Genomic DNA, 15,335 nt, shown 5'->3' with positions numbered 1-15,335 from the left:
AGCGAGATAGAGAGGAGGAAAAAAAAAAAAAAAAGAAAAGAAAAGAAAAATTAAAATTGACCCTAAACAATTTTCATTTTCATTTGTCTATTATTCAAATTGTGAGTCGTAAAATATACAGTGTCAATCTATTCCATTGTGTAACTTTGTATACCTATTTGTTCCTCGAACTTGTTATTTCACAACGTTAGAGAGGAAAAGAAGAGAAAAGGCAAAGAAGAAGACGATTCGGTCTCTCAAAACTTTGATCGAAACAATTGAACTGGTTTTTATTTTCTCGGCCCTTAGATCTGCTCACTACTTTCTTCCCCTTTCTCGAGAAAATCTCTGGGAGGAGGTAAACATTTATTCTCACTTCCTATACACGTATATATGCACACGTATATATGCACATGTATATGTATATATATATATATATTCCTGTTCTTTCATTTTTACTTTTGGGTTTCGTTTATGACAGAGGGAAAATTGTTCATGTTGTGTTGCAGATATGAAACGAATACGAGACGATGGTTATGCTAACTCACAAGTTAAGCGGCCATTCAATTCTTCTCGTGGGGAATCGTAAGCTGTTTCTCTCTCTAGAATTCTTTGATTTAAGAGGTTTTTTTGCTTTGGGTTTGTTTGATTATGTATGCGTGGGAGTGGATTATTGGGGAATTCGTGTTTTTGGTTTGTTTGTAGATGTATTTGCTGTACAGTTGATCTAGTTTTTTAGTTAATTATCATGCATTCTTGCAGTTTTATGCCATGTTTGTTGATGTTTTACAATGGAATTTCTTAAGTTTGTGCTAGAATTGTTTGTTGAGTCACTGGATTTAAGTTATGTGTTTTCTAGTTGGAGAATTTCGTGTAGTAATTTGTTAGTTTCACTCCTAGGTTTATTTACTTTGGTCGCCGATTAACAGTTGGAAATCATTGAAAATAATTTTGAACTTTATGCACAAAAAAGAATAAAAGGAAGAAAAACAAACAGATGCCTCAATGAAGCCGCTTGGCACTGTTTGAAGGTCGTTAATTTCTCAATACCAAACTGAGCTTTAGGAGAAAATGAGATGAATGATGCAATTTTTCTCAAGAACACATGGATAGGAAGAAATAATGAAGACACCAATTGGTTATGGCCTTTGATTATTGGTTTTTTTTTTTTTGTTAAATTTGTTGCATATTTGGTGATGAAGCTATGGGCAACCGCCACCCCAGATCATGGGAGCTGGAGGGGGAGGAGGAGGAGGAGGTCCACAGAAACTAACAACCAATGATGCCTTAACTTATCTCAAGGAAGTTAAGGACATGTTTCAAGATCAAAGGGACAAATACGACATGTTTCTTGATGTCATGAAAGATTTTAAGGCTCAAAGGTAAATAGCTATACCCCTTGTAGGTTTAGCACGTGGTGAATGGGGCATTGCATGGAATATTTCCCTTATTTATTCCATGAGCTTGTTTTTTGCAGAATTGATACTACCGGTGTCATAGCAAGGGTGAAAGATTTATTCAAAGGGCATAATAACCTAATCTTTGGGTTTAATACCTTCTTGCCAAAAGGTTACGAAATCACTCTCACCGATGAGGATGAAGCTCCGCCAAAGAGAACTGTTGAATTTGAGGAAGCTATAAAATTTGTAAACAAGATAAAGGTGAAATTGCTGATGCATTTTTCATGTTGAGCTGCTGATTTTAGTTTACTTGGGATCTGATAGATGAACATTCTTCTTACAGAGACGTTTCCAAAATGATGATCACGTGTATAAATCATTTCTAGACATCTTGAATATGTACAGAAAGGAGCACAAGGGAATTACTGAGGTCTACCAAGAGGTAAAAGTTTTCACTTTTTAGTTTAATGATATTGGCTGCTTTATAGTTAGACTATCTTTTGTTTTGTCTTGGATCCTCTTCTACAAATTTTTCATGCAATTAGAGAGAGAGAAATAAAGAGTGTCAACTACTAGTGAGAAATAAGGCAAAAGTAGAGTTAGGTGGTATGAACATATTTTGCCTAGACCGATATACGCACTGGTGAAAACAGGAAGATTGTTTTGTACAAAAGTGAAAGACAAAGAGGTCGACCAAAATTAACATGTTATGATATAATAAAAAATGATTTAATAAATTAAACTTAGTAGGAGAAATAGCTTATAATAGAAAAGAAAGAAAAAAGAGAATTCATGTCGCCGACCTTGTTCATACTGGATTAATGAATGCATTGATGATGATGTCTCTTTGCAGGTTGCCGCACTTTTTGAAGACCATTCAGATTTGCTTGAGGAGTTCACGAAATTTTTGCCTGATGCCTCAGCTACAGCACAACACGTTCCATTTGGCCGACATTCTTTTCATCGTTATGATGAGCGCAGCTCTGCTGTGCCAACAGCAAGGCAGACACATGTGGACAAGGCAATTATGATTATTTTTTAAATTCCATGTTCATGCACATATTCTCTCCTAATTCTTTAATAACAAATGATGAATCTTCCAGCGTCGGCGGGACAGGATAATTGCTCCCAATGCAGATCGTGATTTAAGCGTTGAGCGCCCTGATTTGGATGATGATAAAACAATGACGAAATTGCACAAGGAGCAAAGGAAGCGTGCTGACAAAGAGAACAGGGATAGGAGAAACCGTGATCAGGATTATAGAGACGCTGAGCATGATAGCAATAGGGACTTTTCCATGCAACGCCTTCCTGATAGAAGGAAATCTGCTCGGAAGGTTGATGACTTTGGAGGAAATTCTATTTTGGCCTCTTACGATGATAAAGATACATTGAAAAGTGAGTCAATAGTGTCACTTGGTAATTTATGATAAGGTCACTTGCACGTGTAAGGATTTATGATATGTCATCATTTTTTGGGTTATCAACATTTTTTATGTTCTAGCCCCTTGGGACTAATTATCCCTTGTTGTTCTTCCAAAAGTTGGTTCTTAGGTTGCATGTGTATATGGTCTCTGTGAAGTATGTTTTCGTTATGTTGTGGTATTGATTAGTAGTTACTAATTACTATTTGTTGCATTTCTGAGATATATGGGTGATAGTGGAAAATGATAGTGTTGATTGAAAATGTCAGTCAACTGTTTCTGAGACTCATTTGATCATATATCCATGTTCAGAAGAAACTTTGCACTTCTTTGTTACACTTTGCTGATAATATAACTAGGGTACCAAAGAAGTCGGGAAACTGTCTGCTCTCACCACCTCCTAAACTTTGATCACCCCATGTTTATGAAAGGGATTATGCTTGCTATTTGTTTGATATAAGAGTCTATGTTGATATTTTATTTTATGTTGTTGTTTTGATGTTTTAAATTTTTTAGGTTTGCCTCTTATATGTTTACTTAGATTGCTGCCTTATTTTGCATAGTGCTTTTGCTCTCTAATTTGTTTACTTATTTAAGAGTTGGATTGCTCAATGTGCCAGGCATATACAACCAAGAGTTCATTTTCTGTGAGAAAGTGAAGGAGAGATTGCACAGTTCTGATGATTACCAGGCATTCTTGAAGTGTCTTCATATTTATAGCACCGAAATAATTACAAGAAAGGAATTGCAAAGTTTGGTATGTGTCATAACATCCATTCTATATATATGCTGGCAGCAAGTTCATTTGTCTCACCATAATGATAATTTGGGGTTTCAACCCTTACATGATTTTGAGTACTTATGGTTTTCTGGGTGTTACACTGCGCCATTGTGTTTGGTCCTGGACTTCTATGCTGGACAATAGAAGCCCTAGGTTGGTCCATCCATGTGATTGGCATGAAAAGTTCAATTCTGTCTGAACTTTGAAGATGTCCAGACTTGAGGCTGAGTTAGTGTTGATTGAACAGAACCCAAATTGGTTAACGCTGAAAAGTTTCTGACCTCTATATTGGGTACCAATCAATTATGTTGAAGAATTTACAATGTATTATCTGTGGGCAATCAATTTGTTTGGTCTTCAGATCCAAGATCTGATAATAGATTCACCCTCTTACTTTTTACTAGTATTTCAAATTGGTTGTAAGTTTTTTATTTTGTATTTTTTTTGGTCATTAGTTGAGCTTAGTTTAATCAGAAACTTCACTCATGTCAGGTTGCTGATTTACTTGGAAAATATCCTGATCTTATGGACGGGTTCAATGAATTTCTGGAGCGTTGTGAGAATATTGGTAACTGGTTGAGATTTATTTTTGGTTACGTTGTTATCTGAATTTCTTGAAGGTTGTTTCTAATTATGGCTTTTTTTTGCAGACGGATTCCTTGCTGGTGTTATGAATACGAGTATGCAATATTACTTTTTCTTTTTCCTCATACTGGAACAACAACTTACACTAATTCTGCCAAACTAGTTATAAATGCATTATCTGTTCTATATCTGTGCATAGAGAATTAATTTTTCTTATTTAATTCATTGTTTAAGCTGCTGTATCAATTTGAGTTTTACTTTGTGCTTTGTGAAATCTGATGAAGTTGTTATGTTAGTAGCAGAACCTTTGTGGAATGAAGGGCTTGTATCCAAATCAGTGAAAGTAGATGACAAAGATAAGGAGCAGAAGCGTGAAATGGATGGAGCTAAAGAAAAAGATAGATACAAGGAAAAGTATATGGGAAAATCCATTCAAGAGCTTGATCTCTCTAACTGTCAACGCTGCACTCCCAGCTATCGGCTTCTGCCAGAGGATGTATCTCCCTCTCCCTCTCTTTCCCCCCCACCCAAAACACACACACACAAAAAAAAGAGCTTGCACTTGATTTTTTTAATAATTCCTGTTCTCATTGCTAATTCTTGATGTTGTCACCTAGCAGTATCCGATACCATCAGCAAGCCAGAGATCGGAGCTTGGTGCACAAGTTTTGAATGATTATTGGGTATCTGTTACTTCGGGTAGCGAAGATTACTCTTTTAAGCACATGCGCAGGAATCAATATGAAGAAAGCCTATTTAGATGCGAGGATGATAGGTAAAAGTCTGCCACATGTATATACTCAGAACACACATTGTCTCCCCCCCCCAACACACACACACACAAAAAAAAGACACGCACACCAATTTTCCCATCACAGTCCAACACTCTCCCTTGTGTTTTCTTGTTTCAATTTAGTAAATGTGTTCCCTTTCTTCCTTCTTCCCTCTCTTTTTCTGCTCAAGCATTGTGAAAAGTTGGAAATTGAAAAATTTAAGAGGGAAAAATAGCCATGTCTGCTATTTCATTGCCCTTGAAATATTATTACTGTTTTTGATCGATCTTGTTTTTCCATATCCCATTTATTGTATTATCCACTGCTTGAAATATGGTTTGTGAAAGATGAAACTTAGTAAAATAGTAGAATGAATTGGGGCTTTGGTTTGTTGAGTTGTTATGGAACTTTATTGTGATTTTTCCTGTGTGCTTTGCTTAGTTAAGTAATAATGTAGTTGCTTTATTTTTATTTTTTTAATATATGTATTTTTTATAAATGATTGCAGATTTGAGCTAGACATGTTGTTGGAGTCTGTGAGCTCTACTGCTAAGCGAGCAGAGGAACTGCTGAATGGCATTAATGATAATTCAATCAATCTGGAGAGTCCAATCCGTATTGAAGAGCACTTTACAGGTTTGCTGTTGCAGAATCTCGCATGTATTTATGCCCCACTAATTGTCTGTGCCTTTCAAATACTTAAACTTACTTATTTTTTCCAGTTTCTTTTTCTTTTCTATTATTATAATTTTTGATAACTCTGTCCTTCGTCTCATTTCTTGTAGCTCTGAATTTAAGGTGCATGGAACGTCTTTATGGTGATCATGGTCTAGATGTGATGGAGACATTACGTAAAAACCCATCTCTAGCGTTGCCTGTTATACTAACTCGCCTAAAGCAGAAACAAGAGGAGTGGACCAAGTGTCGGTCAGATTTTAACAAGGTTTGGGCTGAAATTTATGCTAAGAACCATTACAAGTCTCTTGATCACCGAAGTTTCTATTTCAAGCAGCAAGATTCAAAGAACTTGAGCACAAAATGTAAGTTGGATCTTGATGTCAAAGATGATAGTTAAATATGTTACATAATTTTAGTGTTTTGATTGTTTGTTGTTAGCTTTACAATTGGTGAGATATATTATATATGATATCGTTAAAGATGTATAAATGACCAATGTGCCAGTGGCCTAGCGGTATTAGCCTCTTACTTCCCAAAGGGAGGTTAGCGGTTCAAGTCTTAGAAGAGACAAGTGTGTGTGGGTACCAACTAGGAAAAAAAATAAAGATGTATATTGTATTTTTATTTTTTCCAAATGAATATAAGCCAAGAAATTTCTACATTCTTTTTAATTTCTTTTGGGGATACTGTTTTAATTTTTTATTTTTATAATTTGAATGGTTTCTAAAGGAGTAAGTTTCTTTTAACTTGAATGGTTTAAAAAAGAGTAAGCTTCTTAAGTAAGGTAACAAGTGTCTATCGAATCTTTTTACAAATTATATATATATATATATATATATAGATATATACACTTTTTAGATTGGAGTATCATTAAAAGATCTGTTCTGATAGCTTTTCAAATTCTCTATGACACATCTTTAGTAAATCAAAGAAACAAAGAATCAAATAGGAGATGGGTGACTAGGATTTCTTGGTCCTCTCTTAATGTTGGGGGTTCAATTTATATTTGCGCACCTCTATCAAATATTTGGTGCAATCTGGTTCGTCGCTGTCTGCAATAAATGTCACACGTGGTTGCCTACCATTTGAGGAATAAGAAACTCTCAATATTCCGCATATTCACAAGATTGAATTCACGAATTGACAAAAATGAATTCCTGAATCGAGGTGGCAATCACTATCGAAGTGCCAATTCAAGCTTCAAGCGTGAGAGCGGTACTCCTTATGGGAGGATCATGTGACTTTGGGGGGTTTGTTTGGGGGACAGTAAAAAATCCTAGTTGAGTCTGGTCCAGGATTTGGTTTAGGTAAATTTCACCCCTCCCTCATTATATCACATTACTAAAATGACCTCTTATTTTACATGGTAGACCATTGATACCTTTCCTTATAAGGCTAGGGTTTATTCCATCTTTTGTCATTGCAGCTACTATCTTCCTTGGCCTCTCCCCTTTCTAGCGGCATCATCAACTCTACGACCATCACCTTTAAAGCCTGCCATTGTTGCTGCTTGTGGGATCGTAATTGCTTAAGCTTGCATTGCTCCTTGCCTTCGCTAAATCTTACAGAATTTAATAATTCTTTTATGCATATAGATCTGATCAAAATCTATTAAATGTCTTCTTTCTTTTTACCATCTCATCATCATCATCGTCTCTTTTGTTGCTTCGAATTTGAGTAAACCCCTCCATCTTCTCACAATTTTCTATCTGTATCGGATATGTGATTGGAAGGGTTTTTTTGGGGATCAGGAATGGGGCTCAGTATAAACCCATCACAGATATGGGATGGGGTTGGGTTTTTGGGGGATCAGGAATTCTTGCCCATTCTCACTAGAAAACATCTGGTATCCACTTACAGTAGGAAATATTTCCCTTTTTTAGGCTCCTTTAAGGTTGACACAATCGTGATTTACTGATATATTGTGATCCAGTTGGAGGATGTGTGAATTCATGATTTGGTTTCCTTTCTAAGAACTGACAGTCTTTTTGGCACATCGGGTTCTTACAATCATCATGCATCTCTCATACTCATTTGACATGGCATTGTAGGTGTGCAGTGTCTTTTTGATATTATTAGGATGAATCATGATTGACAAGGCATACTCTGTGTTTGGTTTGATAAGTCCTGGATGCATTATTGGAATGCATTAGAGGAGATTCTAAAATTTAATGTAATATCAATAATTTCCAAAAGTTAGCTTTTGGTACCAAAAACAGAAGCAAGGATTTTCCATCTTTTGTAATTATGAATTAAACGGGATTTTAATAATTTACCATCTTCTTGTCGATTAATAATTCTAGTCGATTCCCACGTAGATATGTCTACACAAGTTCACCACCAGCTCTTGTGCTGCCATTGTCTTTGATTTTACTGAATCCCTGCAACTTCCAATGCCATCACTTCTGCTGCCATTGTGACAATCATCCATTATGGATTTCTGGTGCTGGTGCTTTTTTCAGTACCATGATTACCAATATCATGCTGCCACCATTCTAATGTCACTCTCATACCATCATTTGCGCTCCTTTTGCTGCAATCTTTGCCAACAATAGCAGTCATTGTTACTTCCACGACCCTGTACTCTTTCGAACTGAATTGACACTGCTAGTTCCATTTCCTAGCAACTATTGATTTTCACCACCCTTTCAATTTATAAATATTATGGCGTTTTATACAACTTTTGCAGTTGCATCACTTTTTTGTAGTTCTTTATTATGACTCGAAAAATAGGGCTTATTTTTACCAAATAAATGTCGGCATATATATATTAGAGTGAATGTTTTAGTTTTGAATATTAATAGATCATTTTTTGTTCCATAAACAAATGTTCAATTTGGAAACAGTGTATATTATCATTTTTAATGATTCCATTGTGTGGATTAAATGCTACCTAAATTTTCACTGATGGTGTCTTATCTTCACACATATCAATGTCCAACTAATATGAGGATGATGAAGTGATTCATATAATTTTTTGTGGGGTTCAACTAAATTGAATGTTATTGAAGACTGAGATTTACAGAAGTTTACTTCCATATTTTATTTTTTATTCATATTACTTTTGCCTTTTGTTATCATGAAATTTTCTTGTTCTTTAAATTTATAGCCTTGTTATCTTGAATCTCTTATGTTCTTTAAATTTACAGCCTTAGCGTCCGAGATCAAAGAAATAAAGGAGAAAAAACAGAAAGAGGATGATGTGCTTCTGGCTGCTGTTGCTGGAAGCAGACATTATATAGCTCCAGATTTTGAATTTGAATACTCTGATCCTGACATTCATGATGACCTGTATAAACTTATTAATTATTCATGTGAAGAGGTCTTCACAAGTAAAGAACAATTCAATAAAGTTATGAAGCTATGGACTTCATTCTTGGAGCCCTTGCTGGGTGTTCCAACTCGGCCTCAAATTTCGGAGGGTGCTGATGATGTGGAAAAGGCTAGGGATCGTGCTGCAAGTAGTACGGCAGCAAACATAGGAGAAAATGATGGAAGTCCGGGTACTGATACTTCTATCTTGAATTCTAAGCAATCAAAACCTGTCAACAATGGGGATGAAAGCAATTCACAGCATCTAGTAAATTCTTGCGGGACTATTTTGGTGAATGGTGATACTGTGGCCAAGGAAAATGGTCTTAGTTTAGAGGAAGAGCAAAAGAACAAAGTTATTGTTGATAAAGTGTCTGGATTTAGTGCAGCAGTGGCCTCCAGTGAGCGAGTAACCAGTTCTAATGCATCACTTGCCATTGGAGTAGACAACAATCATGGAAGAATCAGCATGGAGGCGGTATCAGGTTGGTATCTAACATGATCCGTGGTTCTTGATTGAAATAAAGTCTGTAATTTGGCTTATGATTAATATTGATCTTGTTATAGTAAAATTTCTCTACTTTTTTGGACTTCTTTAATTGCTGCATAATTCTGGATCATTTGGAATTTCAAGGGCATGATGGAACTCCTGCTCCCACCAATACTGCTGTTGAGGATAACTGTGAAGCCAAGACTAAGATTGATGTTTTACCTTCATTAGAGGTAACAATTTGTTGTTTTGCTATGACTTGGAGGTCCTATTTGCCTAGGCCAAAGTATTTATCCATTGGTCTTGAATTATTATGGATTTTTTACCTTTTTGATTTGGGTCTTGATTATTCTGTATTAAGATGTCAGTATGTATATGTTCTAGGGTACTGATGTTTCGAGACCAATTCCATTGGCAAATGGAGGTTTGCCGGATGGCACTGACGAAATCAGATCTGTTGAACCCTCTAAAATGGAGAAAGAGGAGGGTGAGTTATCACCTAATGGCGGTATTGAAGAGGATAACTTTGTTGCCTATGGAGATGGTGCTTTGAACCCTATGCCTAAAGCAACACAAGGTAGCGGAAGCATGCAACATACTGCTGGAAATAGGGAAGATGCCTGTTGTCAGGATGCTGGAGGAGAAAATGGTGTAGATTCTGATGACGAAGGCAGCGAAAATGCATCTGAGGCTGGTGAAGATGTTTCCGGCAGTGAGTCAGCTGCTGATGAGTGCTTTCAGGAAGAGCATGAGGAGGAGGAAGAAGGAGAACATGATGAGCTTGATGTTAAGGTTGAAAGTGAAGGTGAGGCTGAAGGGATGAATGATGAATACTTTCTCGAAGGAGATGGCATAACATTGCCGCTGTCTAAACGTTCTCTGCAGAGTGCGAAGCCTCTCACAAGACATGTAGCTTCAGCATTACGTGACAATGAAAAGAAAGATGCTAGGGTTTTTTACGGAAATGACAATTTCTTTGTGCTTTTTAGGTTTCATCAAGTAAGGATATGGTTCTCTCACTTTTTCCTTTATTTATTTATTCTGTTTTTATCTTTTGATTGGGGAGGGGATGATATGCATTTAATTATATTACTGATTGTTGTATTACTGATTCCCCCCCCCCTCCCCTTCTCTCCTCTCTCTTCTGCCTTTTCCAGATACTCTATGAAAGATTACGATCAGCAAAACTGAACTCGCAGTCTGCTGAAATGAAATGGAGAACTGCAAAGGATACTAGTCCTCCTGATCCATATGCAAGGTAGTTCTGAATCATATATTTAGCTCTTAATTAATATAGAGTCTTTAATAGAAATTAATCTTGGCATGTTCTACAGATTTTTTAATACACTATGTAGTTTGCTTGATGGATCTGTTGACAATGCGAAGTTTGAGGATGAGTGCCGAGCTATACTTGGTAACCAGTCTTATGTGCTATTTACATTGGACAAGTTGATATATAAGCTGGTGAAACAGGTAATAATCTTCCTTATGTTCTGTTCTTTAGTCACTTGTTTTCCTGCAATTTTTTCTGAATTTTTTTCTTGCAGCTTCAAACTGTTGCAAGTGATGAGATGGACAATAAGTTGCTTCAATTATACGAGTATGAAAAATCTCGGAGACCTGAGAAATTTTTTGATGTGGTTTATTATGACAATGCGCGTGTCCTTAATGATGAGAACATTTATAGATTTGAATGTGTAAGTTCTTTTTTGTTCGATTTGTTCTATTGTTTGAAGTATTCTATACTTGTATCATTATTTGTGGGTATGCCTGAACATTTAAGTTGTTTTCATGCTTGCTGCAGTCATCTGCCCCATCCCGTTTGTCCATTCAGCTGATGGATGATGGATATGAAAAGCCCGAGGTGGTTGCAGTTTCTGTGGATCCTAATTTTATGGCTTATCTGGAAAATAATTTTCTGCCAGTAGTTTCTGGCAGAAAGGAGCCGTCAGGCATCATGCTGCAGAGGTACTGATGATATCCCGTTCCAAGTTTACACTGATATTCCTGTTCCAAGTTTACACTGTTTTATAGTGTATAGAAGTATATGCTCTTAAGCATCAAACAAGATCGATTGCAATTCAAATTTGCTTGGACCCATAACTGCATGTGCTCTCTTTAACATACCGCTGTTGCCAATATCACCGTCAGATGGTTGTCTTACTTGATTGTGCTCTTTTTGTTCTGCCATGGAAAATTCGGTTATAAATGTAAATTTTGTTCTGCAATGGTTCTGTTATAAATGTAAATTTTCGTAATTTCATCCATGTTTAGTTTGATGGATTCCATCAAGTGTTGTTTTTTTTTTTTTTTCTTTACATGATGTGCGATTTCTTATTTGTTTCTAAGGTTCTTATTAAACTTGGAATTGAATGCCTCAGAAATTGTGGAGAAACAGGATATCAAAGATAGTTTTGGAATGATCATATTCATTTTTTTTTATTTCTACTTAAATATGTCTGTACAAATATATGCAGAAATAAACGCAAGCATGCAGACCTCGATCAATTTTCTGCCATATCCAATGCTATGGAAGGCGTTCAGCTGGTCAATGGTTTGGAATGTAAGATGTCTTGCAGCACATCTAAGGTATTTTAACTGTCACTATTACTTGTAGTCGAGACACTAAATACATGCCATCTTAACTCTTTAGTCTTGTTGCATGATTTATTTATTTATTTTCCATTTTCATATATTTTATCTTTTTGACTTATCATTCCCCATCTCTATCTGTCAATAAAATAAAAATATGGTATTAGCCATTTTATGATATAATGTTTTTTGGCCTTGCTGGTGATCCATATCAACATTTTCGTTATAGCTTTGTTATATCTGATCACCATTGTTGACTTCCTGGAATTTTACACAATAAATCGAGTAAATGATTTTATGTTATTGTGATAGGTGATCCTAGTTAGGACAACACTATTCTTTTTCTCTTTTTATTTTTATTATTTTTATTTTTTATTTAATCTGATTCTAAACCATATCTAGAGCTGTTTACCATCTTTATACCTTTTATCAATTGGTTGAAGACACCTGTAGTTTCTATAATTGATTTTCCTAAAATGAACATGAAGACAAAAATCAACTAGTTTTGTTTTGTGTTTTCGTCTTTGCTTTAGTACTCTCAAAATTTTGGTTGCGTGAAACAGTTAGTTTGAATGTTATCTCATTCCATCCCCAAAGGGAGGTTTCAAGTCCTGTTTGATGAACGAGTGCACATGTAGGTTTTTTTTTAAAAAAAATAATAATAAAGGAAAAATGAATAGAGTTAGGTGGCATGACAAATGAAATTTTTAAATAAAGCAATTTTGTCAATGAAGCATTTCTTATTATTAGTCACCTAGTTATGTACTCGTCAGTCCCTCTGATAATGTAACCTCTTAACTATTACATGTACACTCCACTTTCAATGAAAATCAATACAATAGTACTAAACATTATCTCATTGTACAAGACCTCTTCCAGCCAATCTATGAAAAAATAGATTTATATATATATCTATATATATATTCTATTTTTTTATTTTTAAAATATGATCCGAAACCTTTTGAATCTTACCAAAAAAAGGTTGGGTGTCAGGTCTCCTATGTTCTAGATACAGAAGACTTCTTTTTTCGTACAAAAAGGAGAAGAAGTTTGTCAGGGAGCAGATCTTCATGCGATAATCAGGCAAGAGTAGAACGGTTCCACAGATTCTTAACAGCCTCACAGAAATTACCATGCCTTCTTTCGTGATACTAGACAGTTGAGGTAGGTATTTTATTTTCGTTATCCATTAAATTCATTCAATTTTGTCATATGAAATTGACCTATTGATATTAATTCACATTTTCCCCTCATGTTTGCAAAAACTAAATTTCGTTACCCATGCTTTTCGTGTGCGTGCAGAATTTATTGGGGGGGATCAAATCTATACAGGTTTAATTGAGGAGCATCTTTCTTGTATTTTCATATTGATTCTGATCAAGCAAATAACAGTGGAGATGGGGAACCGATCAGGAATGTAGTATATTGGGAAGTCGAAGTATCTTATGTTGTTGTCATATCAACTGCATTTAACCATTGTTCTGTAAATAGGATGAAGCGTGATATTACTATAGAGTTTTGTGTTTATTTCTGCTCTGTTGGGACTCTGCTAAATTTCTTGTAGCAATATCTGGTGGTTCCGATTAGTGGAACCAGAGTCATCGTTGATAGAAACTTGTGGTAGATTATGTATGTGTAAGTCGTGAAACAGGAGAAAGAAATATATGAAAATCATACATTCGAGCTCCCGCCGTTGCCTTTGTAATTTTATTCATAGCTTACGGCGTTGGGTTAATCGTGTTACGTTCATTTTCAGTAGGAAAGGCGTAAACTATTGCTGGTGGTTTGAATTTTGATGCAGAAATCATTGAACATGTTATTATTCTTTAATTATGTCAGGTCATTTTTCTGAGTTAGATTTTGGTTTTAAACAATTTAATCTCAAAAGCATTTCGGTAGCTCGAAACGAAATCATGCTAATTAGAAATGTCACTTTCTTCAAATAATTTCGATCCGTTGCATGCATCGTGCTATGCCCAAAAGCAAAAGCTCTAAGAATTGGGGATCTTTTGATGCACATCAGAGCATGTTGATACAAGTCTAAAGTTGTTTGCAATAGCTGTGACTTAAAAATAAATTCCTAGTGAAATTTGGAAATTTGTCTCTTTATTAGTTTAATTTTAATTTTTAATTTTTAACTCAGTTGAAATTGATTCCAGTAATTGTATATATAAAATTAAAATTGAACAAATTTGCAAGTGAATAATTGTGGAGAGGAGTCATATTCATTTTACAACTGTAAACTTGAGATCATAAATTCTTATCATACGTTGTCAAAAGAAATAAATTTAAAAAAAAATCTATTATACATTTGGTGATGTTATACGTGGGGCCTACTATTTTCACTCACACAAACACTATCCTTCGAATTTAATTTTTTTTTTTTTTTTTTAAAAGAAAAAATTACTTAGTTCGATGAAAATTTTTTTGAATCTAAATTTCACATCACAGTCCCTAACACGGGCTGATCATTAGGCCCAAAAGTTAGGTGGGTCAAATATCAACACCCGTTAACTTTGGGCTGCATTCAGCCATGTACAGCTGTCCACGTGCACTTACAATTCCGCGATTAAATTCCATTGTGGTATTAAACTAAGAATTAAATTCTAACGTATTTGATTGGTAAAACATAATGCTTTTATATAATTTAAATCGCACATTCAATACTAATACATATTCTTAAACAAAAACATAAAATGCAAGATATATCGTTTTCGGTGGCATGTGTCAAATATTGATTAGGATATTTTAAAAGGTGTGAGAGAGTATTTTATTTATTCATGACAATTTTTTATTTTATTTTATTTTATTTTATTTTCTAGACTTTATTCGTTGAAATCGTTACAAAATATCAGTAAATCTTGATTGTCGTTTTAACCTTTATCTTATATGACTAGTGTTAGTCCGATCACATGAATTCTCTTTTATCCCCTTGCCAAAATATTCATGGTCTATGTTGTATATAATCATGTCACATAAATATATTTTATCTATTTTATTAGTAATAGACACTACTATTATTTTTTCATTATTTGTTAATTATTAATTTTTGCTCTTCTAGTCCACTCATATAATTCATTTTAACATTTTCTTTTCTTTTTTCATATGCATAAATGCATTTATTATAGAATCTTATTCAAATTAATTTATTTCCATTTCGTCCAATTTATTTTAATTTTATTTAAATTGTCATTATTTTAAAATAATCGTCATTCAATTAGTTCGGTGTCTATTACATAACATGGGACCCTCATTAAATATATTTTTTCAAGGGACCCTCATTATCAGTTGTTATGGACTCCTATGTGATATATTTGACAC

General features: G+C 34.8%; 1 protein-coding gene across 3 annotated transcripts; it reads left to right on the top strand.

The window, feature by feature from the left end:
• Nucleotides 1-132: 132 nt before the first annotated feature.
• Nucleotides 133-13,702, top strand: LOC132315842 (paired amphipathic helix protein Sin3-like 2). Of its 3 annotated transcripts, none has more exons than XM_059814259.1 (24): nucleotides 133-337; nucleotides 489-564; nucleotides 1,182-1,361; nucleotides 1,457-1,640; nucleotides 1,723-1,821; nucleotides 2,233-2,400; nucleotides 2,483-2,777; nucleotides 3,424-3,560; nucleotides 4,077-4,152; nucleotides 4,235-4,264; nucleotides 4,472-4,665; nucleotides 4,790-4,944; nucleotides 5,451-5,578; nucleotides 5,728-5,982; nucleotides 8,770-9,417; nucleotides 9,567-9,655; nucleotides 9,807-10,421; nucleotides 10,580-10,680; nucleotides 10,757-10,895; nucleotides 10,970-11,119; nucleotides 11,227-11,390; nucleotides 11,900-12,011; nucleotides 13,008-13,178; nucleotides 13,317-13,702. In XM_059814259.1, the coding sequence occupies exons 2-23, from the start codon at nucleotides 491-493 to the stop codon at nucleotides 13,161-13,163; spliced, it is 4,149 nt and encodes a 1,382-aa protein (XP_059670242.1). In that variant the 5' UTR covers nucleotides 133-337; nucleotides 489-490; the 3' UTR covers nucleotides 13,164-13,178; nucleotides 13,317-13,702. The 3 variants fall into 3 exon arrangements, with proteins under 3 accessions (XP_059670242.1, XP_059670241.1, XP_059670240.1); XM_059814258.1 differs by having other exon boundaries at nucleotides 4,469-4,665; XM_059814257.1 differs by having other exon boundaries at nucleotides 4,466-4,665.
• Nucleotides 13,703-15,335: the final 1,633 nt, after the last annotated feature.

This window comes from Cornus florida, unplaced genomic scaffold (assembly GCF_030987335.1).
Source record: "Cornus florida cultivar Cherokee Brave unplaced genomic scaffold, ASM3098733v1 CherokeeBrave_3.0.0_Hap2_Chr07, whole genome shotgun sequence".
Lineage (NCBI taxonomy): Eukaryota > Viridiplantae > Streptophyta > Magnoliopsida > Cornales > Cornaceae > Cornus > Cornus florida.
This window is presented reverse-complemented; position numbering and strand designations above follow the sequence as displayed.

Excerpts from the sequence above, each read along its gene's own strand:
- LOC132315842 (XM_059814257.1), top strand. The coding sequence starts at position 491 with ATGAAACGAATACGAGACGATGGTTATGCTAACTCACAAGTTAAGCGG. Across the intron at positions 4,265-4,465 it reads TGCTGGTGTTATGAATACGA|TAGCAGAACCTTTGTGGAAT; the intron begins GTATGCAATATT and ends TTGTTATGTTAG. Across the intron at positions 5,579-5,727 it reads TATTGAAGAGCACTTTACAG|CTCTGAATTTAAGGTGCATG; the intron begins GTTTGCTGTTGC and ends CATTTCTTGTAG.